The sequence below is a fragment of the Cavia porcellus genome, unplaced genomic scaffold, assembly GCF_034190915.1.
Source record: "Cavia porcellus strain 051 isolate PalLab524CR breed Dunkin Hartley unplaced genomic scaffold, mCavPor4.1 scaffold_10, whole genome shotgun sequence".
Taxonomy (NCBI): Eukaryota; Metazoa; Chordata; class Mammalia; order Rodentia; family Caviidae; genus Cavia; species Cavia porcellus.
Genome location: NW_026947493.1, coordinates 12,013,829 through 12,038,830, shown reverse-complemented (window position 1 = coordinate 12,038,830; position 25,002 = coordinate 12,013,829). Strand labels below are relative to the sequence as shown.

Here is a 25,002-nt window from a genome sequence, read left to right as displayed (position 1 = left end):
ATATTTAACCAAACAAAGGCTAACCAGTAATGCTGCTGTGAGATTCTGACAACACCCAACAGGAATGGTCTATGTAGTTTAAGATTCCGCAGTGAATGGCTTCTTCCCAGGAATCATACTGTAGCAGAAAGTCAGTTTCTGGGTACACACTCACTTCTTTTTGCTTGGCTGACAAAGGCCTTCACACCACCACTGCATTTCCCCACCTCAAGGGCTTCCCAGACAGTGCCAAACAAAGGACAGAGGCTCAGTTTGAAAACATCAACAAGAAAAGCACATTTCAGGCATTCTTACAAACTAACTACATGCTCTAGTTATTTTTTTTCTTCCCCAAACACACAGTGAATTCTAAATGCACAACAACTAAAAAAGACAAAAGTGAGAGCATTTATTAAAACAGGTCTAAGCCGGGCATGGTGGCAGATGCCTATAATCCCAATACTTGGGAGACTGAGGCAGGGGGATCACTGTGAATTCAAGGCCAGCCTGAGCTACATTACATCAGTGAGTTCAGGGCCAGCCTGCACTACTTAGTGAGGCTTTGCCTCTAAAAAATAAATAAATAGAAAAATAGAAATAAATAAATTAGGTACGCACATGTGATCCAAATGGGTCAAGACAATTTCTACAAATCTGGTAAACTTCTTGAGCTAGATATGGAGTTTGGCAAAAAGATAAAAAGGATTCTTCACGCTAGATGTAACTCACTGGTACTTGCCTAGCATGCAAGAGGCCCAGGGTTTAATTCCCAGTAGCCTCTCACAAAACAAAAATTATTTCTTCGGTCTTAAATTTAAATAGCTTCTTTTTATCTTTTTACCTGTTCAATACTAGGTTTTTCAAATGGGGGTTTCTTCTCCAAAGAGCCTTCAACCACAGGTTTTCCTCTTTGTAAAATAGATTTTCTCAAGAGCTGCAAAAAAATCAAGGGAAAAAAATTAATCTCTTTGTGTCTGTGTGTGTGTTGAGGAAAGGTATCATATTCTACTTACCTTCACTACATATAAACAATCTCCCCCACACCCCACTATGCAGTCCAGGACAGCCTTAAACTATAGATCCTCCAGCCTTAGCCTCTTGAGTGCTCGGATTACAGGCTTGCACCACCATGACCAGCTAACGTAAACAACTACTTAAATGGGTGGCTTAACATGGCGATACACACCTATAATCCCAGCACTAGGGAGGCAGAGGCAGGAGGATCACATGTACATAGTCAGTCTGGATTCTACATTGCAGGACATTGTCTCCAAAGCAAAATCCAATAGGCAAACTATCTGACAACACAAATGTGCCATGAGAAACCAGACACCTTTCATGTTCCCAGAAGTCTAGAACACCCAGGTGACCACCAAACCAATGTCCCACCGAACACGGTGGCCCCTTCACTCCCCTTCCCTCCAACGTCAGCTTCCCACAGACTCAGAGGCCTGTGTGCTGCATTCCTGCCTCTTATGCCACCACTGCAATGTGCTGAGCTCTCAGGAGGCTTATTTAATCCCTGCACAAGCCAAGACCATCCAAGCAAGGCCGCAAGACGCAACATCTGGAGTTGCTGGCTTCTGAACCCAGTTCTAGAGGGGGTGTGGGCGCCAAGTGTGGCTGTGAAGGTGGCAAGAAGCAGCCCCTGAAGCAGCCCAAGAGAAAGGCCAAGGAGCTGAGTATGGAAGACAGGGCGTTCAAACAGAAGCAAAAAGAAGAGTAGAAAAAATTTAAGCTACAAACGAAGGCCATGGAAAAGGGCCCCTGGGCACAGGTGGGATTAAGAAATTTGGCCAAAAATGAACTGTCCTTTGTCCCTAAAATAAGGGTGACCCTGGATCCCATTCCTATCCCGTTACTGACCTGTGTTCTCGGAGTCTGTTGTACATTTAAGAATAAAATTTTGTAAAAAAGAAAGAAAAAAAAGGAGGCAACATCTATCTACAGTAACCATGTGTCCAGTGCATGATCTCGGGCCTGCTCCTTGGGGAGGAATTCGCAAGGCTCCGAGCTGGCAGCTCCCACACTGTGGTCAGCCTTTGTTCCCCTATGTGTAGAATGCAGGCCAAGTGTTCCAGCATCTCGATGCCCACAAAACAAAAACAAGCCTTGTGAGGCCTGCCACTGAAATTTAGACCTACAAAGAGCAAACAGGAACACACAGACACACTTACCATGAACTTGAAAATAAGTATGATCCTGAAATGACTCACCTTCAATCTTTACTTTAATTTTCTATAAATTTTACATGTGGGCCAATTATGGGGTGGCCATGCGGTTAGATTTAAGTCACATCTTGACTTCATTTCTCCACTTACTGCCTTTTCAGTAGAAACTGACATGGCAGCCGTTCTCTCAGTTCATGGAACTTACTGCTCCCAGTTGTGTATCTCCACAAAGCTGTGTCTTATGAGGACAGAGCGTGTATTAATCCTTTTTTTTTTTTTTTTTTTTTGTCTTTTTCATTTTTATCGGTACCAGGGATCGAACTCATGACTACCTGCTTGCAAGGCAGGTGCTTATGCCGCTGAGCTAAATCCCCAGCCCCTAATCCTTTCAATGTATTATGCCCATCTTTACTATAATAAATTTGCAATAAAAATAAGCAATGTATATACTTTGTAAGGAGATGTATAAAAAAACCATAAAATTTAAGTATCAATATTCTGATTGGTGGTGGCACATGCCTGTAATACCAGCAATTGGGAGGATGAAGCAGGAGGATCACTGCAAGTTTGAGATCAGCCTGGGCTACAAAGTGAGCTCAAGGCCAGCCTGAACTGCATAATGAGAGGCGTCTCAAAAGACCTACATACATACATAAATAAATAAAGTAATTCTGGTTGGTTGCCAGGGAATGTAGCTCAGTGGCACAGTGCCTGTCTGGTAAGCACGAGGTCTTGATATTAAATAAATAAATCTGGTTGCCCACTTCCTGTCCAAGTGAAAATAAGATTACTTAAAGAAGTTGGCCTGTTAGAGCTTTTAATTTGGAGGTAAAATGATGTAAACTGAGGAGTGTTGAACCTTAGTTTCTTTATCTACAAAATGATGGAGTTGGTTGGGAATTTAGCTCAGTGGCATAGGCGCCTGCCTGGCAAGCACAAAGCCATGAGTTCAATTCTCGGTACTAAAAAAAAAAAATAAAATAAACAAAATGATGGAGTCGGGGACAGGCAGGCACATAAACACTCTCATTAGGCCAAGAGATAACAGCTCAGTGACACAGCATTTGCCTAGCATGCACAAGCCCCTGGGTTCCACCCCCAGCATCACATACACAAAAACGAACCATTAAACCAGTTGTAGTGCACACCTGTAATCTCAGCGCTCAGGAGGCTGTGGCAGGAAATCGCCCTGAGTTTGAGGCGAGCCTGGGCTACATAAGTGAGATCGAGGCCATCCTGTTCTACATAGTGAGACACTGCTTCAAAAAATATATATTTCTAATCGCAGTAAACATTTCCCATCCTTCGTTTTGCCAGACACTCTACGGTTGTTTTTCTTGTTTTGCTTGAGATAGGGTTTCCCTGTGTCTTTCTGTGTAGCCTTGAACTCCCAGGCTGAAGTGATCCTCCTGCCTGAGATTCCAGGTATACACCAGCATATGCGACTTCCTAAGAGCCTTTTGTGACAGGTGCTGCTATGACCTGTAATTTACAGATGAGGAAACCAAAGCAGCATCACAGCCAAGGTCCCACGGTATGTGACAGAGCTCTGGCAGGAGTGGCAAGCACTAAGACCTGCTTCAGCTTTAGGAAGCAGCTTTCCCTTGAGTCTACTTTCAGCACTCAAGACTAAAGTGTTTTTAAATGCCACCAAAATATGTAATGCATTTTAACTAGATTACTGAAAAATGACACTCAGGAACTACCTTTCAAAAGTGAAGAAATAAGCAATGTACAACTTCTTTACCCAAGAAATGACTGGGAACAGGGCAGACCGCTATATACTGTCAACTGTGTTTCCCCAGGAAGATACATTTGCACTGTTATTTAGAGGAGGAGGAGGTAAAAAACAGGGAGAAAATGAACTTGAAAGCAGAGAAAGAAAAAAACCAAACAGCAGAGCCGTGCTTTGTGGCCATTTGGTTAGATATAAAAGCAAGAGGCTGACAGCACGGAAACCTTGACGCCACCTTCACGTCTAGCAGGGTGCCGGGCAGCTGCAGGGAGCACAGGTCCAAGACAAATAATCGCTGCAGTCACACAGACCTTGTTTTCCTTCAGCTAAAAGCTCTTTCCAAAGAAGCTCTGCACAGGAAGAACCGACCTGGGCTCCATCTGGACAGCTCGGCCTCGCAGCCATGCCAGCAAAGTCACCTGGACTGCTCTCTCACAATGCCCATGGTGATGCGACCTGGCGGTGCATTCGCATGGTCCCTCATTCATGTATTCACTTTCTCCTTTCTTGCCCTCTCCATCTTTTTTAAAAATTAGTACCTCAATAATATCCCAACTCTAAAAAAAAAAATAATTCTCCCTCCTATTAGTCTCCTATCCAATCAAACACTCCCATTAGTACAATTTAAGAGGAAAAGTTATGACAAATACAGGCAAATCTAACAGAAAAAAATAAACAAAAAGGAAAAAATATGAGGGCAAAATTTAGGGAATGTTACATAAAGTGATGATAAGATTTTCAAAGTCTTACAAGCTAAAGATCAGCCAGGGATATAGCTCAGTGGCAAAAGTGCCTAGCTGGCAAGTACAAGACTTTGAGTTCAATTTCTGGTACAAAAAAATAAATAATAAATAAAAGCTAAAGATCTATTAAAGTAAAAGTGTATTAATTTTCAGAAGTTAATAAAACAGCCAGATATGGTGGTATATGCCTGTAATCCTAGCCTCTGTGAGGCTGATGCAGGAGGATCAAAATCCAAACCCAGACTAGATAATTTAGATGCTTAGTACGACCTTGTCCCAATATTTAAAGACAGGCACAGAGAGAGAGAGAGGGAGGAGAGGGAGAGAAAAGGGGGTATAAGAGGAAAGGAGGGAAGCAGGAGGTAGGGGAGAAGGGGACAGGGGGGGGGGAGAGGAGAGGAAAAGATACAGAGAGGGACACAGAGAGAAGAGACAGACACAGAGACAGACAGAAGGAGAGCGAAAAAGAAAGAGTGAGCAGGCAAGGAAACCCCAAGGCCCTGCATTCAATTCCTTAAAAAAAAAAAGCTAACAAAATTGGGTACAGAATTTGCGCTAAGGTTCCTAATAGTTCAGGGGCTGAATGCTTAATCCTTAGCTCCCAGCTAGACAGAGAAATACACAGCCTGGCTGACCAACTGATGACCGCAAGGTCTACTATAAAAAGAAGGAAATTTTTCTGGCTGTAAATTTTTGTTGTTGAAGTTAGTAAGTTCATTTTAGAATGCATGATGATCACACTCATCATAGTGAGTTTGTATCTACATGTACATACATCTTGCTTCTTTTCTTCTTCCAACCCCCTTCCCTCTCTCCTACTTCTCTAAATTTTGAGTATTTTTTTTAAACAACCTTATATGGTCTCCACAAGGTCTAATCTGCACTGCCCTCAATAGCAAGTTTGCTATTTTGTTTGAATTGTACTCCTGGTGGCCTCTTTTATGGATCTATTTTTGGCAACCTGAAGTTTTTCTATCCTCTCTCACCAGTTTCCTCCCACAGCTGTTAGTACCCACCAGGAACAGAAACTCACACAGACCTTCAGGAAGAAGGACCACAGAGAGGCAGCTACGGGGCAGGGGAGTGACGCTTGATTCCTGGCAGCAGGACAGACAGCAGTGGGCAAAACACTAAAACTAGTTTAAAGTCCTGGGCATGGTAAAGCGTGCCAGAACGCCAGCGTTCTGGGAGGCCATGGCAAGAGACCTGCCAGTTTGAGCCTCCTTTAAACAACTTAATGACTTAGTAAGACTCTGTCTTAAAAATAAAAAATAATCACCAGGCAGGGGGCACACACCAGTAATCCCAGCACTGGAAAGTTGAGACAGAAGGATCACCACAAGTTCAAGACCAGCCTGGGGTATGTAGTAAATTTAAGGCCAGCCTAAACTACACAGCAAGACCGTATCTCGAAAGACCAAAAATAGTAATAACAAACAAATCAATAAATAAAGGGCTGAGGATGAAGCTTAGTATAAAGGCTCTGGGTTCACTTTCTAGTGCTGCAAAAGAAACAAAGGAAGGAAGGAAGAAGGGAGGGAGGGAACGAGGAAGGGAGGGAGGGACGGAAGGAGGGAGGGAGGGAGGGAGGGAGGGAAGGAGGGAGGGAGGGAGAGCGTCATTTGAGCTGTCCCTCCCAGGACTCCCACGGCAATCTCCCCTTCCCCCCCTTCGTTCACGTTCTCAACACTAGCCTCTGTGCAGTTCCTACATCTAGGTCCCCTGAGCCTTGGCAGGCTCTTTCCAAAGCCCTCAGCACGGAAGGTGTCCTGTTCGCACTCTGGTTCCTACTCACTGCCAATCCTCAGAGAGGCTTATCTCACCGGCACATCCCACCCGCCACCACTCCTGTGGTTCTCACTCTGTGTTCCCTAGACTGCTTCTCTTTGCACCTGCAAATACATTACTCCTCGGTGTCCACCTCTCCTATTGACACATCAACTCCATGAGGGGAGGCCTGTGTTTCCTCCACTGAGAGACGTCCCTCATGCTATACCAACACCATGCACAGAACAGGCTGCAATAAGTATTTGTTGGATGGAAGGAAAGAAATATATAAGCATGTGCATATCAAGATATTCAATTTTACATACAAGATTGAAGGTACACAGAGAGAGTGATGTGTCCACGTATCACAGATCCTGCTACAGAAACCGAAGCTTGTCATGAAGAATCAGATGCTTCACAGGGCAAAATGCAACATAAGCTGACGGCCTTCACACCCAGGACCCAGCACATAGAGACTGAACACACTTGCACAATGAGACAAACAAGAAAGGCCTTCCAAAATGTTAAAATCTCACCTTAAATAGATAGAAATAAACTTGTTTGGTATCTGCATCTTCTTCTTTGTGGACACAGGTAAAGAGATACTCCACATCCAACACTATTCCCAGGAGTCTGTTCATCTCTTCCTCTGACACATTCTCCAGGTGGGAAACATGAGCAGCTTAAGATCAGACCAAAGGAACACATGTAAGAAGTCAGGTGGGAGCTGCAGACATTTCTCATGTTAACAGGAGGTCCTCGCACGCCAGCTTTCCCTTCAGTACATCAGGTTGCATACTGAATCCTAAAAGGAAATTTCTGAGCTCTGTGAGAGTGATGTCTTCACACACAATCCACTTACAAATCAGAAGACCAGCAGGTGGTTGAGCTTAGCCTCCCATCCAACACTAAAACTGGACCAGGAGCTAGTGTATTTGAATAATGTATATTTTAAGAACTGGAGCTTGGAGCACCAGGTCTGTTCATCATAGAGTCAAGTTCTTAGGTTTCCATGTAAGCAAATCCTCCACCACACAGGAGGGTTCTCTGTGGAACCAGGATTTGCGGGTCTGAGTTTCAGAAGTGAAGAAAAACTCACTTCAAGTCCTTTGTCCCTTGACAGGGATCCCTAGGTAAACCACCCAAAAACCACACAGTAAGCAAGAGCTCCTCTGGGCTGGGGACACTTCTTTCGCTTTTGTCCTGCCTAGAGTAGCCACTATACCTGCCAGCACTTTAAGAGTGATTCTTTTAGATACAGCTTTGGGGGTGCTACTTTAAGTGGCACAAAAGTACCTAACGTGACTTTTATACAAGCACTAAAATTTTAGAATATCAATAGGCCTCTCCTTACCCTGTCAGAAAAAAGTAACATAAAGAGCTACTGAGACATGACTGTGAGGTCAAGGCTCATTCTACCAAGGCTCAATCTACTCCAGAGACCACAGTGTGCTTCTCCTCAAAGCACAAGGCCTGGATAGCTAATGTCTGCTTCTATCCACCGGTGTCTGCCTGCTTACCACAGCTCCTGGCTTCCAGCTACCAGCAGCTCCTTTCTCTACCAGAGGACTCTTCCCGTCAGAGTTACCCTGCCAACTATACGCCCCTCACGGCCAACCCTCAAAGCATGACAAGAAATTAGCATGTGAGCCAGATGAGGCAGCAGGACTGCACATGTGAGCCCAGCCTGGATAACTTAACAACTTAGCAAGATCCTGTTTCCAAATAAAAAAGAAAAGGCCGGAGACGTAGCTCAGCGCAGGGGCCCTAGCTTCAGTCTCTCATACTGGAAGGAAAAGTGAGTTACACTTCTATCAAAATAAAAATCTATTATAGCCAGGCAAAGTGGGGCATTCCTGTAATCCCAGCACTCAGGAGGCTGAGACAAATGAACTGTCACAAAGTTTAGGCCAGCCTGGGCTACATGATGAATTTGGGGCCAGCCTAGGATACCCAGTGAATTGGAAGCCAGCCTAAACTTACATAGCAAGACCTTATTTCAAAAAAAACAACAACAACAAAAAAAAAAAAAACCACACAAATCTACAGCGAATAAACTGCCACAGAATTTATGAGACAAGATTACTACTATTTAAAGCTTTATTACACACCCCGATGTAGTATGCATGTATACTATATCAGGGGTAGAAGAAAGTGCCCTTTTCCCTACACTCTGCCCACCGCAGAATCACTCTTAGTAATTAACATTTTGAAGATGAATAGGAGCCTCCATTGCTCTAATTTGCATTTACCAGAATACTCCAGGAGTTGTTTGCTTTTCCTGTTCCTGGCCATCAGTATTTGTCCTCCTGTGTACTGCTTGATTTCTTTGCTGCTTTTTTAGGATGTTGGTCTTTTTTTTTTAAACTGCACTAAAAGAACTTTAGATATTAACCTTTAGTGTGTCATATTCTATGCAAATGTTTGTGCATTTTGGAGGGATTGTGTTTGCTTGATGGGATTTGCTTAAATGGAAAATTTCAACTTTTAGAAACTCAAATCTATGAGTTGGCTTTTTCCCCCCAATACTGAGAATTTATTACCAAACCTTTATACTCAGCTACATCCCTAGCATTTTTTTCAATACCACATTTTATTAAGTTGCCCAGGCTGGCCTCAAATTCATTCTCCTAGTAGCCAGAATTAGAGATGTGGGGTTCTCTACCCTAAAAGAGGTTGTGTATAAATTTAAAACACTGATCCATGAAAAAAGACGGATGGGGCCAGGAATTTAGCTCAGTGGCATAAGCGCCTGCCTTGTAAGCACGAGGTTGTGTGTTCGATCCCCGGTACCGATAAGACAGAAAGACAGAAAGACAGAAAGACAGAAAGACAGAAAGACAGAAAGACAGAAAGACAGAAAGACAGAAAGACAGACAGACAGACAGACAGACAGACAGAAAGAAAGAAAGAAAGGAAAGAAAGAAAGAAAAAAAGAAAGAAGATGAAGTATTGCAGATTAAAGAAAATAAAAGAAAAACAACTAAATATATAGGTAATTCTAGACTAGGTGTTTAATGGTGGAAAAAATACTATGTTATAAAATGTTAATTGATAAGAATAGAACAGAAGGAGTAAATTAGATGGAAGTATTACATTAATAGTGAATTTACTACAGTTGACTACTAAACTGAGATTATATAAAAGGAAATCGGTATTAAATACTTAGGGGCAAAAGACTATCATATATATGAAAGTATACATTTAGGACACATTAAAATACATATATTAATACGCATTAAAATCTCTAGAGGCAAAGGACTATTACATATATGTTATTCTCACAGAGTTCAGGGAAAACAATAGACAAATACAGTATACATGTAGTTACATAATTATATCTGTATATATCGTATATATTTGTATATACCATAAATAAGAAAAAAATAGCAAAGCAAATGGAGTATGATGTTACCAAGGTAAACCCAGGGAAAAAATACATATTCTTCATATTAGTCTTGAGACTTCTATGCAACTTTCAAGTTATTTCCAAAAACAGTTTTTAAAGCTGTTTCCTATACCTGCATTTGATAATCAAGTGTAAAGGACATTACTTTTATTTCAAATAGTTTCCCAAAGGCCTGTTATAAAGCATCAGTATTACACTGAGACACCAAGGAGCAGGCCTATAATCCCAGCTACTCAGGAAGAGGAGTCAAGAAGATTGAAAGCACAAAGCCAGCCGGGGCACCCTTATGAGACCCTGCCTAAAATCAAATTAAGGGGCCAGGGATTTAGCTCAGCGGCATAAGGGCCTGCCTTGCAAGCAGGCAGTCATGAGTTCGATCCCTGGTACCGATAAAAACGAAAAAGACTAAACATAAATAAATAAATAAAATAAAATTAAGGCAGGGTGTCAGGGAACACACCTGTAATTCCCATAGTGAGGAGGCTGAGGCAGGAAGATAAATTCAAGACTTGCCTGAGCTATGTTGAGACTTTGTGTCAAAAAAATTTTTTTAATTAATTTTTAATTTTAATTTTAAAAGGCTAAGGAGCCAGGCGTGGTGGTGCACACGTGTAATGCCAGAATTCAGGACCCTAAGGCAGGAGGATCACTGAGAATTCCAGGCCAGCCTGACTTACATAGGGAGATCCTGACTCAAAAAACCATAAATAAATAAATAAATAAATAAATAAATAAATAAATAAATAAAAGCTTTAAGGAAGCAGCTCAGTGGCAGAGCACTTGCCTGGCATGAGGTCCTGACTGAAACTCCAGTACCATCAAAAACAATAAACAAAACAAATCAAGACACCCAATGTTAGCCAGTCCTTGATGTATGGGGAAGGCACAGTCCTCCTCGTAGGCCAGAGTTCCCCAGGGTCTATCACATGTGGCGGGAAGGAGGTCAGAGGGTCAGGCTGCTCTGCAGGACAGGTCATCTTGGCACATCTCAATGCCTGCTTGACCCACAGACACCCAGATGCCACAGGAGGCCTGCTCCAAGAGCCCATAGCAGCTGCTGCACTGCCGAGAGGAAAAGGCGTACTACACCGTGAGCCAGGACCACTGTGAGCTTGGCTCCCTCTTATCACCTGCATGTCTCATAAGGACAGGGTCAGTGCTCGTGTGACCTGCACAGGACGCGGGCAGCAGCTGGACAGGAAGTTCATGTGTCCCTGTTCTTCTGGACCAGATGCAAAACATGCATAGAGAACCTCTAGGGTCTGAAAGCTAATCAAACATATTTTTTATTGTTGGGAATCTGGGACCAAGGTTGGAAGAGGTAAAATTAATGACTGCAGTGAAACTTCTTAAATGGCACAATATGCAAAAGTCCACTCACTTAAAATCAGTTTCCCTTAATTTGGGGGCTAGAGAGAACAGGGGATCAAACTCATAACCTCGCGCTTGCCAGGCAGGTGCTTATACCACTGAACTAAATCCAGCCCCTAGTTTCCCTTTTGTAATCCCTTTTGGAACAGAAAGGGGGGGCATTCTAAGAATTAAGTGATTGCTAGGGAGTGCAATCAACAGAAACATAATGGGAGCCATGTATGTAAACTTAGCGATATCCTAGTAAAAGGATTGGGGGTTAGCTTAAACATATACAGGGTTCACTCTGGGTTCAGTCTCTAGCACCACCCACAAAAAAGGAAGAGAGAAAGAGAATGTATTTTAATGTATTTTATTTATAACCTAAAGTATTATCATTCTGTCACATATTCTACATAAAACTTTTATTTTGTTCTTTTGAGACTGATCTTACTGTGTAGCCGTGGCTGACCACACACTCACAGCAATCCTCCTGCCTCAGGCTCCCCAGTGCTGGGATTATAAGCATACACCACCAAACCTACCTTTCCACATAAAAAATTACACTGGGCATGGTGGGAGGCTGAGGTAGGAAAAGCACACGTTTGAACTGTGTGGGGGCAATTTAGTGAGACTCTGTCTCAAAATAAAAATTTAAAACGAGCTGGTAACATAGCGCAAAGTAAGGGCCCTGCTTCAATCCCAAGCACTACAAAAAAGTATTTTACATTCTTTTGCCATACTAAGTCCGCAAACCTGATGTGTACTGTTACACATGAAGCACATTCTATTCAAGCTAGCCATGTTACAATTACTCGCTGACCACACATGACCTAATAGCTACTACACTAGATGATGTAAGTACAGATTATAAACCATTTACAAGCATTTGCCATCACACACAGCTATAATAAAGTCTGTTCTTAGGGCTGAGGGTTCAGCTCAGCAGCACAAGCGTCTGCCAGGCAAGTACCAGGTCATGAATTCAATTTCCAGCACCAAAAAAAATAAAAATTAAAATAAAATAAAGACAGCTCTTAATCACAGTTCAGTACCAGAAGTGGTAGCACCCACCTGCAATTCCAGCACGAGGAAGGCTGAGGCAGGAGGACTGTCTTGAGTTCAAAGTCAGTCTGGGCTACACAGTGAATTAAAGGCCAGTATGAGCTATATAGCAAAACAGTCTCAAAAGAGAGACAAGGTAAGGAGGAGGAGAGCGACAGACAAACACAGACAGACAGACAGAGAAAGAAAATCACTGTAGTACACTACATGAGATGAAACACTGTGTGTGCTGGGCATGGTAGTGCATGTCTGCAATCTTAGCACTTGTGAGGCTGAGACAGAAGGAGTGCTGAGAGTTTGAGGCCAGCCTAGGCCAAATAATCTGAACTACATAGTAAGACCTTGCCCAAAAACAAGAAAAAAAAATGCATGAGAGCTTCAAGAAGGACTTTTTTATCTCTACAAAGTTCTGGAGTGGGCAAGCTTTGACGGTAAGCAGGATTCCCAGGCAGAAAATGAAGGGCAGGCACTGCAGGTGGTGTGCATCTCCAGACACAGAACAGGCTGGGAGCAAAGGTTAAGAGCCTTCAGACAACACAGCAGCCCGAAGCGGGAACTGAGGAAAAGCCCAGAAGGTAGAGCGGCTTAAAGGGTCTCACACGCTCAGCTGAGGACAGGACTTCAGTCAGAGGACACCAGGAGAACGGGATCAGACTCCAGCACTGCTTCCTGGGAATGCCAGGTGCGAAAGAACGAGGGAAAAGCATGAATTCAGGCGGTGCTGGGAGGAGGATCGAGATGCACAATCAACAGGACTTCATGACCAGACAAAGGCAGAGGAAAGTCACAGTGTCACGTGCACGGGAAAAATATCACCAGCGTTCCCTCCTCAGCTCCTACAGTACCAGGCTCACCTCTCCCTCACCCTGAAGCGTAAAGTGTGAAAGCCTGCCCGAGCCACAAAGGCAGGCGGCCAGGAGGAGGTGGGCTACCTGGGCAACTGTGTCAGTACAATCGGTGTGTAAATGTAGTAGAGGCCTGTGCCAATAGGATGTGGCCAAAGAAAATGGATGTGGCCAAAGAAAATGCACCAAGTCAAAATGCCTAAATGGTTTAAATATAGTCCATGAGAAAAATATTGGCATTCTCCGGCTTTGTGTGTACACAGGTGCTGTGCTGATGACTGAATACATGGCCTCACGGTTGCTGGCCCTAACACCACTTAGCTATATCCCCAAGGCCTTTGTTTGTTTGTTGGGGGGAGGAGGTTGAGACAGGCTCTCAGTAAGTTAGCCAGACTGGCCAGGAACTTGTGATCCTGCTGTCTCAGCCTTATGGATAGCTGAAATTATAGGCATGCACCACCAAGCCACACTCTGGCATTCTCTTTACACCAGTCAAAAAGTAAGCTCTGCTGATCCACTGAAACTAGCTCTTTACATTTTGGAGAACATTTCCAATGTAGTCAGGTGAGGCAGTGAATAGTTTAGAGATTAGAGCAAAGCAAATTTAAGATCAACTAGGTCATTTAATGAGTTCAAGACCAGCCTGGGCTGCAAAGTGAGCTCAAGGCCTGTTTGAACTGCATAGCGAGATCCTATCTCAAAAAGACAAAGATAAATAAAAAGGAGGAGGAGGACAACGACGACGACAAAGAAGGAGAAAAAGAAAGGAGAGAAGGAGAATAAGAAGAAAGACAGGAAAGAACAGAGGGACAAAAAGGAGAGGGGAGAAGGAGGAAGAGGAGAAAACTTCAGATGTCAACAAGCAGATAAGGGAGGTAACTATAAAAACAAGGAATTGTCAGTTCCCACTACTGAACACACCTATTATACACACCTAGGATGTGACAGTGAAGGTGATGACACTGAATGGGGGGGGGGGGGCGCCTAAAATCAGTGATCAAACTCATGACCGCGCACTTGCAAAGGAGGCGTTTATGCTGCTGAGCTAAATCCCTGGCCTTGAAAAATAAATTTAAAACATCTTCAGGAACTGTAAAACCTTATCAACAGGACATTTAATCAACAGTATCTTCCGGCATATTTCAGAACAGGCTTCAAGAAAATAATTACAGAAATTTCAACTGTTTCATGGCATGATTTCTTTGGTGACTCCTTTGTTATAAACCGTTTGCTATGTAAATAAGCAAGCCTTTAAGGAAATTTTTGGGGGGAAGAGGGGTTCTGAGACAGGATCTCACAATGTAGCCTAAACTGGCTTCGAACTTGGTAATCCCCCTGCCTCACCCTCCAGAGTTAATGGGATTGCAAGAGTGTGTCACTACACCCAACTAGTAATTTTATTAATATTAAAGTAAGAGCCTGGCAATGGCTGGCTATAATCACAACACTCAGGGAGTCTGAGTCAAGAGGATCACACAGGTTCCAGCCAACCTTGGCCACCTAGTGAGACCTTGTCTCAAAAAAAAACCTTTAAGAACACGTTGAGGGCCTGGGGATTTAGCTGAGCAGCATAAGCGCCTGCCTTCCAAGTACGCGGTCGTGAATTTGATCCCTGGTACCCAAAAAGAACATGTTGAGGCTACAGCTCAGTGTAAAGGTTCGCATTCATTCCCTAGTATTATAAAAACATAAAAATAAAAGAAACATTGCAATCAACTAACACACTTAGGAGACTGTGAAATTTTTGTATGTTGATGTGATGTTAACAGTCTGAAATATCAAACAATTTCAGAGAACAGATTAGAATATTCTAGAGCAACACTATCCAAAAGAAACTTAATATGAGCCATAAATACAATTTTATATTTCTTAGTAGAAAAAAACTTTTAATATATTCTGGTATTGTAATCCCAATATTGAGTTCAGTCACCCAAGTACTGTAATCTTCTTTTTAGTTTTCCTCACAATCCAAAACGGTATAATCTTATTGAGATGTTACTGGAATCCCAGCAGGTTAATTCCAATGTACTACCTCCAATGCAATCCACCGTGAGAGTAAAGACACCAAAGACACGTTCCAAGTTAAGGGCAGCCAAGGAGTCCTCAGTCCAATCCTAATGAGGACATGTGGACAAAGGCCTTGATCCTAGGCCTCTCCCAGAATTTATTATAACTTGAGCTGGCTGGCCAGGTGGGAAAAAGACATCTCTATAAATTGCAGTGATAAAAATATGCAGAAGGGTCAGTTCACATAACCCAATTAAGTTAGCTACTGAATTGTTTTGGGAGGCCGTGGTTTGGTTTCTGATATGCAAACTCTTGGGCCCTGGGGAGTCATAGCCTCTTTACCTTGAGGCTCCTACCCAGTTACATTCCCGGAGCTATTGGCTCTAACATCCCGCTGTGCTCATATGCAGGGTATGGAACACTATGGGAAGAGACAGGACTGTCTGCCGGCTTCAGAGATTACATACCAGCACCTCTGCTAGCCTTATTTGCAATATTTAGAGCCAACTGAAGAGAGAAGGAAATACCATAGCCAGCTCTGTACATATCAGTATAAGGAAATAAGTCTCCAAATAATCAGAGGTACAGTAATTGTTTTTGCATTCAAGGGGAGTCACTAGAGTTGTCTCCCATATTCTGGCTTAAATAGAAGCCCTCATTTTATTTGTCTGTTTGTTGTCTTTTAGAGACAGGGTCTCACTATGCCATTCAGGCTGGCCTTCAGCTCACTTTATAGCCCAGGTTGGTCTCAAATTCGCAAGAATCCTCCTGCGTCGGCCTCCCAAGTACGGGGATTACAGGTATGCACCACCACACCCAACTTAGAAACATTTTTAAAAACACTTGAAAAAAATTTTTTTTTATTTTTGGTTGAGACAAGGTCTCACTGTATAGTTCAGCAATCTTTCTGCCTTAGTCTCCCAAGTGCTGGGATTACAAGCATGCACCAACATACCCAGCTCTTTGAGATTAACTTTAATAGTAGATTGTATGTATTCATCTAATACCTACCTCTAAAATATCATTGTGTGCCACGTGTGGTGGCTCAGGTCTGTACTCCCAGCACTTAAGAGGCTGAGGGCAGAGGATCATCATGAATTCAAGGCTACCCTAGGCTACACAGTGAGTTCAAGGCCAGCTAGAACTACACAGTGAGACCCTGTCTCAAAAAAACAAAAAAAAAGGGGGGGCTGGGGATTTAGCTCAGCAGCATAAGCACCTGCCTTGTAAAACAGGCAGTCGTAAGTTCGATCCCCAGTACCGATAAAAAAGAAAAACACACACACACACAAAAAAAAAAAAAAAAGAAAGAAAAGAAAAAAAAAGAAAAGAAAAGAAAAGAAAAGAAAAAAGAAAATATCTAAATAAATTAATTAATTTAAAAAATATCATTTCGTGTGTGTGGATGGCACTGGGGACTGAATTTAGAGCCTTCACACTGAGCTACAACTCCAGCCCTTCTGATTTTTTAAAACAGTCTTGCCAATTTGCTAAAAACTGCACAGGCTGGGATCAGTATTTCAATCCTCCTGCCTCAGCCTCCCATTGGGATTATAAGCATTCACTTCTATACTCGACACAAAATATCATTTTAGCATGTAATCAAAATAAAAAATTAATGAGATACTTTCCATTCTGTGTTGCATATTATGTCCTCAAAAACTGGTATGCCTTTTAGACATATTTTCACGTCAGTTGGGACCTGCATTCTATAGATGGAGATATTAAACTATGAAAGGCTAAATGACTTGGTAAACTATGGAGCCAGGCCCAGAAATCTTATTTTCTAACGCCCAATGGAGTGTTCTCTCTCCTTGAGCAGATTACCTCAGGCCTGTGTTTTATGTCCATGAGACACAGAATACAAAATTACGGCAAGCTACAAATGCAGGGACCAAAGTCACTGGCAAGAAAGGACATAAAAGAGTGTGTATGGCTGAGGCAAAGGTGCACAAGGTCTAATCAAGAGAACTGATAAACTGGCATGTTTTGCTGTGACAAGTCCAGGAGCACTACCTGTTGACACGTGTGTCTGATTACTGGCTTCTAAATTAGCCACACTGAGAAGTGGCGTGGAAATGCAGCAGTGTGTGCTAACTGGGACACACTCGGGAATGCAGCCTCCAGATCCCTGGCAGAATTCCCTAGACCACAGCCTGTGCTTTGTGGGCAACAATGAAGAAGTAACACGAATGACTAGGATAAGATAAAATGTCTGGAACTTGCTGTGAATACTTTGGCAAAGTAGGAGGGGTTTAAAACAAAACTGGCAAATGCTAGTAACTTCAAAGTTAGTGATGCTTACCAGGCAATTACGAAAATTATTCTATCCTTGTATGTGCCTGGAAGTTTCCATTGTAAAGATTTTTTTTTTTAAAGACAGGAAAGGGGGAAGGAGCAATCTCACAAGAAAGTTTTCTAGAGCCCTTAGACTAATCAACTGTAATACTCCAGCAATAACTCCAAGAGCTTGAAATGCGCAGGCATTTCAGTTTTAAGAAAGCAGCCTAGGCCCGGAGAGTAGCTCAGGGTGAGAGCACATGCTCAGTGTGCTCCAGGCCCTGGGTAGAAGCTCCAACATCAATACAAAGTAGACTCAGAAGGCAGAGAAGAAATGAGAAATAGCAGAGGAGGGGAAAATCTTCACAACCACTTCGGTACCCTGAGAAAATTACTGTCAGCGATATACATACACTATACATCCTGCCCAAGTTTTTCTTCACCGTGTGTGTGTGTGTGTGTGTGTGTGTGTGTGTGTGTGTGTGTGTGTGTGTTTATGTGTGTTTGTGTGTATCTGTGTTGAAATAGGGAACATCCTTGGATTTTTCTCTGGTTCCTCCTGGAGCTCACAGTGACCTTGTCGTTTCCTAAGTGATAAGGGTCTTGTGTAATTCGTAAGCCTCATGTTAATCAGGTGGGCCATGGCCCCCTACCTTCTCCACTTCCCGTCACTCTAGAATTAAGCCAGTCTCCCAAAAGACTAAGTTGATTTTATTTTTATTGGTTCCATTCTGTTCTGTTTTGTTTGATTTACCTACATCTGAAAGTATCTGCAGCTATTTTGAAGTGAACAAGAAGTATTACAGTAACCATCATTGATTTTCTATTGTTTTGAAGTCCTGTGTCACTTACTCTGGATTGTTTTGAATGGCTTTATTCTGTTTTATTTCGCTTGATTTTATTCCTTTAAAATTAAAATTAAAATTGGATCTAAAGGTCTTGGAAAATAAAATTAAATTAAGTTAAAAAATTAAAATTAAAAAATTAAATTAAATTAAAAAACCAAGTTGAAAGGGTTAGAGAACCCAAACCTTCAGTGCACCCACCACCATCCAGTAACAGGGAAGGGGTGTTGTGAACATTAAGCTCCATTAAAAACAACTCCTGCCAAATCTCAGGGGTGCACATCTGTAACCCCAGCACTGTGGGAGGCTGAGGCAAGAGGGTCATAATTTGGAGACCACTGGTAGCTACATGAGTAAGATCCTATCTCAACTCCCGCCGCCCCCCCCCCAAGAAAAGTTCTGGGCTTCCAGGATGGAGGCGATCAAAGGGTGGCACCCACACAGAAGGGGCGCAGGAGGCTGGGAGCCCCTCCCCTCTACCTCACCCTATGCTCTTTTCATCTGGCTATTTATTTATATCCTTTACAAGGTCCTTCATAGCAAACCAGTAAACATAAGTATTTCCTGAGTTCTGTGAGCCATCTAAGCCAATTATCAAAACCCAGGAGGCAGCTCCCAGAAACCTGATTTATAGCTCATCAGTTTAAAGTACAGGTCACAGCCAGGGGCTCAGAGTAGGAGCAACACTGCGGGACGGAGCCCTTTCCCTGCGATGTGACAAGAACTCCAGGTAGACAGTGTCAAAACTGAATTCTAGGCATCCACATGATGTTTAGAAAGATGGAAAACTGGTGTCAGAAGGAAAGGAGGAACCCTCACACAAGTATTCTGCAAGGGCAGAATTTTTAAAAATCAACTCACCCTTTCCTTTATAATGTTGCATTTTTTTTTTTCTAAACTAATACAATGAGTTCATGCTTAGGAAAGGTTTTGCTGTGGTTTTGTTTTTTATGGCACTGAAGACGGAACCCAACGCCTTTTTATTTTTTGAGACAGGTTCTCACTATCTTGCTAACTTGCGTGGGCTGGGCTCAAACTTACAAGCCTCTTGCCTCAGCTTCCCAGAGTGCTCAGAGTACAGGTGTGGGTCACCACACGTGGCTGGATGTGGCCCTGGGTCAGTGCTCCAGCACTTGGGAAAGGGGCAGCCTCCCGTGATTAGGTTTCAAAGGCTGGAACCCTGAGCTGAGCACAGGACAGGATTATCCCCAAACGCAACCGAAGTTTATTTTCCCTGTAAGCTCTAGGAACTACCAGTACCCTTGTTCTAAAAAGTCTTTTCTTGCTTTAATTAGACAGAGTTTATAAACTGCCTGAAGTGAAAGAGCACTGGTATTATGATATTAATATAAACAGGAATAGTTATCTATAATAATGTATTTGTGTGCCGGATACTCTTCTAAAGTTTTTACAATTATTTAGATTTTTAGGGGTTTTTGTTTGTTTGTTTGTTTCTTTTCATTTTTATCAGTACTGGGGATCAAACTTGATAGAACTGTGGAGGGGAGGAAGAGGAGGAGGACTGGCGGCGGCTGAAAAGATAAGAAGCATAAAATATAAGTAACCTTTATTTTGGGAATGCGGGGAGATACACCCCCCCATCCCCCTGGGGCGTGGCATCTCCACCCTGGGCCAGGTGATCTCTCAGTGGAACACTGGAACGCGTGGAGTGAGGCCATGGCCTGAGGTGGAACCCAAGGGGGCATTAGGGATGCACAGGTAGCCCACTGGTCTTAGTTTGGCTCCAGAGGTAATTCCTAAGGGTGGGGGGAGATAGGAGCTCCTTGGCTTTACCAGGCCAACAACCCTTTCAGAACTGACGACCCCCTGCTTGCAAGGCAGGTGCTTATGCCACTGAGCTAAATCCCCAGCCCCCGATTTTTAGTTTTTTAATAGTATAAATAAGGCTACAATCACTGTGCTTTTCAATTAATTTTCTTTTCATCTTAATTTACGCACAGGTTAAAGTTTGGCCATGTATTTCCCAGTTCGAAGGACATTTTTTTCCATTTTTCATTATTTTTCAGCAAACAAAAGAATTAGGTTACAAAGCTTGATAAATATAGAGAGACAAAGTCGGCTGGTTTTTGTGAGTGTTTCTATACATGGACATTTGTGTGTGTGGACATGAACACAACAGCACCAACCTGATCTTCTAGAAAGGAAAGATGACCCTGGTTTCTTTTTCTTTTTCTTTTTCTTTTTCTTTTTTTTTTGTCTCTTTTGAGACGGGGTCTCGCTATGCAGTTCAGGCTGGCCCTGAGCTCACTTTGTAGCCCAGGCCGGTCTCAAACTTGCAACCTTGCAAGGATCCTCCCACCTCAGCCACCTGAGTGCTGGGATTACAGACATGAGCCACAACACCTGGCTCTGATCCTGGTTTTAGATGTAATTGATTCATGATAATAGGATTTCCCAATCAATACCAAATACAGTTCATGCCTGCCTTTAAAGATTTCTTGAGCCTGAATTTTTATTGTATCCTATTTCCAGAGGCTGTTACAAATGGCACTAGTCTATTACTCATAGATGAATTGTGAAAATGGTGAATTATAAGCAAGAATAATTTCATAACTTACAGTCCACAATTTAGAACTTGGTATGATAACCTGTAATTCCAACTACTAGAAAGGCTGAGGCAGGAGGATCATTAAGCCCAAGGTTTCGTTTTTCTTTTTTTCTTTTTTTTTAAAGTGCTAGGAATAAAACTCAGAACCTGGCACGTGCCAGGCAGGCACTTATGCCACTGAGCTAAATTCCCAGCCCCAAAGCCCAGGATCTTAAGGCCAGAGTAGACAACACAGTGAGACTCTGTCTTCAAAAAAAAAAATCACAGCTTACATTATTTCAGACACCAGTTCAATCAACACAATGATGTAATTACTAGTGTGGGTTTTTTTGTTGTTTTGTTTTTGTCTTTTTCCTTTTTATCGGTACCAGGGATCAAACTCACGACTGCCTGCTTGCAAGGCAGGAGCTTATGCCGCTGAGCTAAATCCCCAGCCCCGTGTGTTTATTTCTTTGTGAGATCTATGTGATTTCCTTTTTCAGAAAGTTACTCCAGTCCAATAACTTCCTAGGAAAATTACACTACTGGCTTTTTTGCTCTACTGAAATAGTACTGACATATGTTCCAGCTAAATAAAAAATAAAATCTCAGACTCAATCTAACACCATCTTGCAGTTTGACAATGACGTTTGTTTTTTCTATTTTTAATTATTTTCAAAACATGTTCTCATATGTAGTCCAGGCTGTCTTTGTACTCATCATGCAGTCCAGACTGGCCTCAAACTCACCTTGATCCACCTGCCTCAGCCTCCTGAGTACTGGAATTACAAGCATACACCACCATGCCAGGCTGACAACACTACTTAGACCAGCAGGAATCTCTTAAGAGAAAAACTATCGTAAGAAAAGTCACCCAGTTATCAATGCCCAGGTGGAAGAAGGAAGAACTGTAGTGAGCACAGGGTGCCCAGGATTGGGCTCAAAACAGTAAATCACACTGTGGTCCTCAGAGACTGCATAATTAAAGCCAGAAAGCAAAAATCATGTTCCAGGATCCACTGCAAACTGGAATGTTGATATCTGGGAAAACAAATCCCCCATTAACTTGTATGTACTCAAAACTGATTCCAAAACTTTTTTATCTTCGGACTGGAACTGTAAGTCAGTAGTAGAGCACAGGATAAAGATATGCAAGACCCTGGGTTCAATCCTCAGGAAAAAAGAAAAAAAAAACATTCCCGAAAATAGTACATGTTAAGACAGAACACAACATATTCATTCAATCCTGCTGAGTAACTAAGCTCAGTCTATCTGCCATAAAGGCAGTGATAATCCTGCAAGGACAGATAAAAAAGTTGAAAAGCAAAACCCAAGAAAACATTAGCTAAGCACAGTGAAGAGGGACCCCACTGAAGAAAGGAGGAGCAGACACAGCAAAGAAAGAAATGTGCAAATTGAGTGAAACACCCCAAAAAGGTCAAGGAATCAGAAAATTATTATTATCAAACAAATGGCCAGAGAGCTGAGGCTCCAATCCTCAGCTCCTCCAGTCAGAGCACACTTAACAGGAGCAGCTCAGCCTTCATAGTCCCTCTCACCCTCTCATCCCACAGCTGGGCTCCTGCAGAAATGAGGAGGAGCAGATGAGTCAGTGCAAACAGTGCTGCTGTCTCTCCCACACCCCCTTTCCTGAGACATTCAGGAGACTAGAGAAGTAGAGCATTCAAACTTGGTTAACCCACAGAATCCATCAGCTAAGGACTGCCCGGCGACCATGAAACCCCGACGTCCTGGAAAATTCAGGAACTCACCAAGGGCATGGCTGCAACTCCGACAGGACTCGGTGAGGCTGACGATGATGTGCTGCAGATCGGCTCTGGGGGGAGTGGGAGAAGGGTTGGGGTTTTTCCAGCCATTACATTTACAGGACTCCTCAGCCTAAAGAAGGAATAAAGAAACACAAAATTCTGTAAGGAACAGCCATGGAGTGACTTTAACATGAGAATAACACACACTGTTACATGTCAGCTAATCCCCTCTACTCTCTCACTTCAACTGTGTAATTTTCTACATATGCAACAGAAACAAAAGCATCTGCTTTAAAGGTACCAGAACTATCATACCCAGACTGAGGTGATGATCACCTGGGCCCCAGTCCACCAGCTAATCCTTAAAGGCTGTATTGCCCTTTCTGCCAGGCTGAACCCTTGTATCAGATGATGCCCCCTCCAGCTATCTAAACTGGAGTCATTTCCTGTCTTACTTCTGATTTTCCGATTAAAGGATTTTTCTCCTAGAAAAAAAGAAGGGAAAGGGGAAGGGAAACCAGAAAAGGAATGGCACAGATGTAACTCAATGGTACATCGCTTGCCTAGCATGCACAAGGCCCAGTGCTCAATCTCCAGCAAAGGTGGGGGAAGGGGCTATCACTGCCCTCAGAGGGTGCCTATGGATTGGCCAGTTCTGAGAGACTCCACTGCAAAAGCTTCCCAATGCACAAGAAGCCACACTTCTGAGGTCCCACAAACATAGCTAAGGCAAAAAGAGCTAAGGTTGGGCTTCACAGGCTCCAAGACTTCAGCTACCACTCTGCCCCAGGGATCAAAGAGGAACAGAATGCCCTAAGCAGTGAGAATGTCAGGGAGATGGGATGGGTACACCCAGCCAAAGCCACATCTCCATGTTTCTTCACCAGTGTGGACTCCTAGGTTTAGAAATACAGAAGACAGCATCAAATATCTAGAGTTTCTACCTGTGTGTCTTTCCCAGATTTCCTGTATTAGAATGCACTATTATTTTAGCAATACTTGATAGAAATCTTCCTCAAAGTTGGGTGTGGTGGTATACACCTATAATCCCAGTGGGAGACAGAGGCAGGAAATTGCAGTGAGTTTGAAGCCAAGTGGGGCTAAATAGTGAGTTTAAGGCCAGCCTGAACTACACAGCAACACGCTGCCTCAAAAATAAAACGAGACCAAAAAATGAAAAAGAGAGACAAGAAATCTTCCTGAACTTTGTCCACATGCTCTTCTTAGTTTCCTACCTTTGTAGACAACAATGAATATGGTTTCACCTTTTTGCAGTGACTTGGGCTTAGAAGGAGAGGGTGAGAATGGAAAGAGTGCCATGTGCTCCCGTCAGTCACCACACAGTGCTTCCTGGAGTCCTAGGACGGCTAGGCTTGCACTGAAGATCCCTGATGGTTAAGTTTTCTGCCCCTTCCCCACTGTCCTCTCTCTGAGTTCAGTACTTCCGTTCTGCTGTGGCTGGGAAACTGCATAATTGAGGACTGCAGTAACAAGTAACAGAGATTTCACTAACAGCCTTCTATGTGCACTGTTCAATAAGGCAGCCACTGGCCACATCTGGCTACTGAGCCCCTGAAACACACCTAGTCCAAACTGAAACCATTTCAGATACAAACTGCAGCCAGGCGTGAGGTGGTGGCTCACGCTTGTAATCCCAGCACTTGGGAGGCTGAGGCAAGAGGATCATAGTGAGTTTGAGACCAGCCTGGGCTACAAAGTGAGCTCAAGGCCAGCCTGAACTGCAGAGAGACCCTACCTCAAAAAGACAGAAGCAAACTGCAAAAAGAAATACAAGCCATCTCATTAATATGAGGACTGATTACAGCCAAAGGCACCTTAGTTCATGGGTGCTTTTGTTTGTGAACAGCAATTTGTTTTACAAGCAGGAACATTTGGCAACATTTTTGTCTGCAAACCCTCCATCTGGCAACAAACATGACTATAGCCACCATATTCCTGGCATGAGGCCACCTTTGCCAGAACTGTGGAACAAATTAAGTTCGTGAATGTTTTTGGTATTTAGATAATGGGCTTATATGAAAATACTACGAAAAATAATTTCAGTCAGGCCTGGTGGCACATTCCTGTAACCCCAGCAATCTGGGAGACAGCAGCTAAAAGATCACAAATTCAATCCCATCCTGAGCAACTTAGTGACTTAGTGACACCCTATCTCAAAACTAAAAAGCTAAAAGAAAGAAAGAAAGAAAGAAAGAAAGAAAGACAGAAAAAGAAAAGCACACAGAGAGCCAGGCATGGTGGCACATGACTGTAATCCCAACACTTAGCAGGCTGAGGCAGGAAGATCACCGTGAGTTGGAAGCCAGCCTGAAGTGCACAGTAAGACCCTGTCTCAAAAACATGTCCAAAACAAACAAACCCAAAAACGCACATGGAAGTTAGAGAATGGAAGAGTGATGCTGCTCAATGTGAAAGGTTCAAGGTTCAATACCCAGTACAGTATGAGTAAAAAAAATAAAAAAATTAAT

The 25,002-nt window shown here is 42.9% G+C and overlaps 1 protein-coding gene across 5 annotated transcripts in view; it reads right to left on the bottom strand.

Moving 5' to 3' along the window:
- The window catches only part of Kat2b (lysine acetyltransferase 2B), a 102,599-nt gene that overhangs the window by 49,493 nt on the left and 28,104 nt on the right, over positions 1-25,002 (bottom strand). For all 5 annotated transcript variants that reach the window (XR_010050073.1, XM_063256998.1, XM_063256999.1 and 2 more), the window contains exons 2-4: positions 22,517-22,643; positions 6,932-7,077; positions 821-913 (exon numbers count right to left, since the gene is read on the bottom strand). Coding sequence is in view for 4 of the 5 variants with exons in the window: in XM_063256998.1 (XP_063113068.1) it covers positions 821-913; positions 6,932-7,077; positions 22,517-22,643 (366 nt within the window). In the remaining variant the exon portion in view is untranslated. The remainder of the gene's footprint in view (positions 1-820; positions 914-6,931; positions 7,078-22,516; positions 22,644-25,002) is intronic.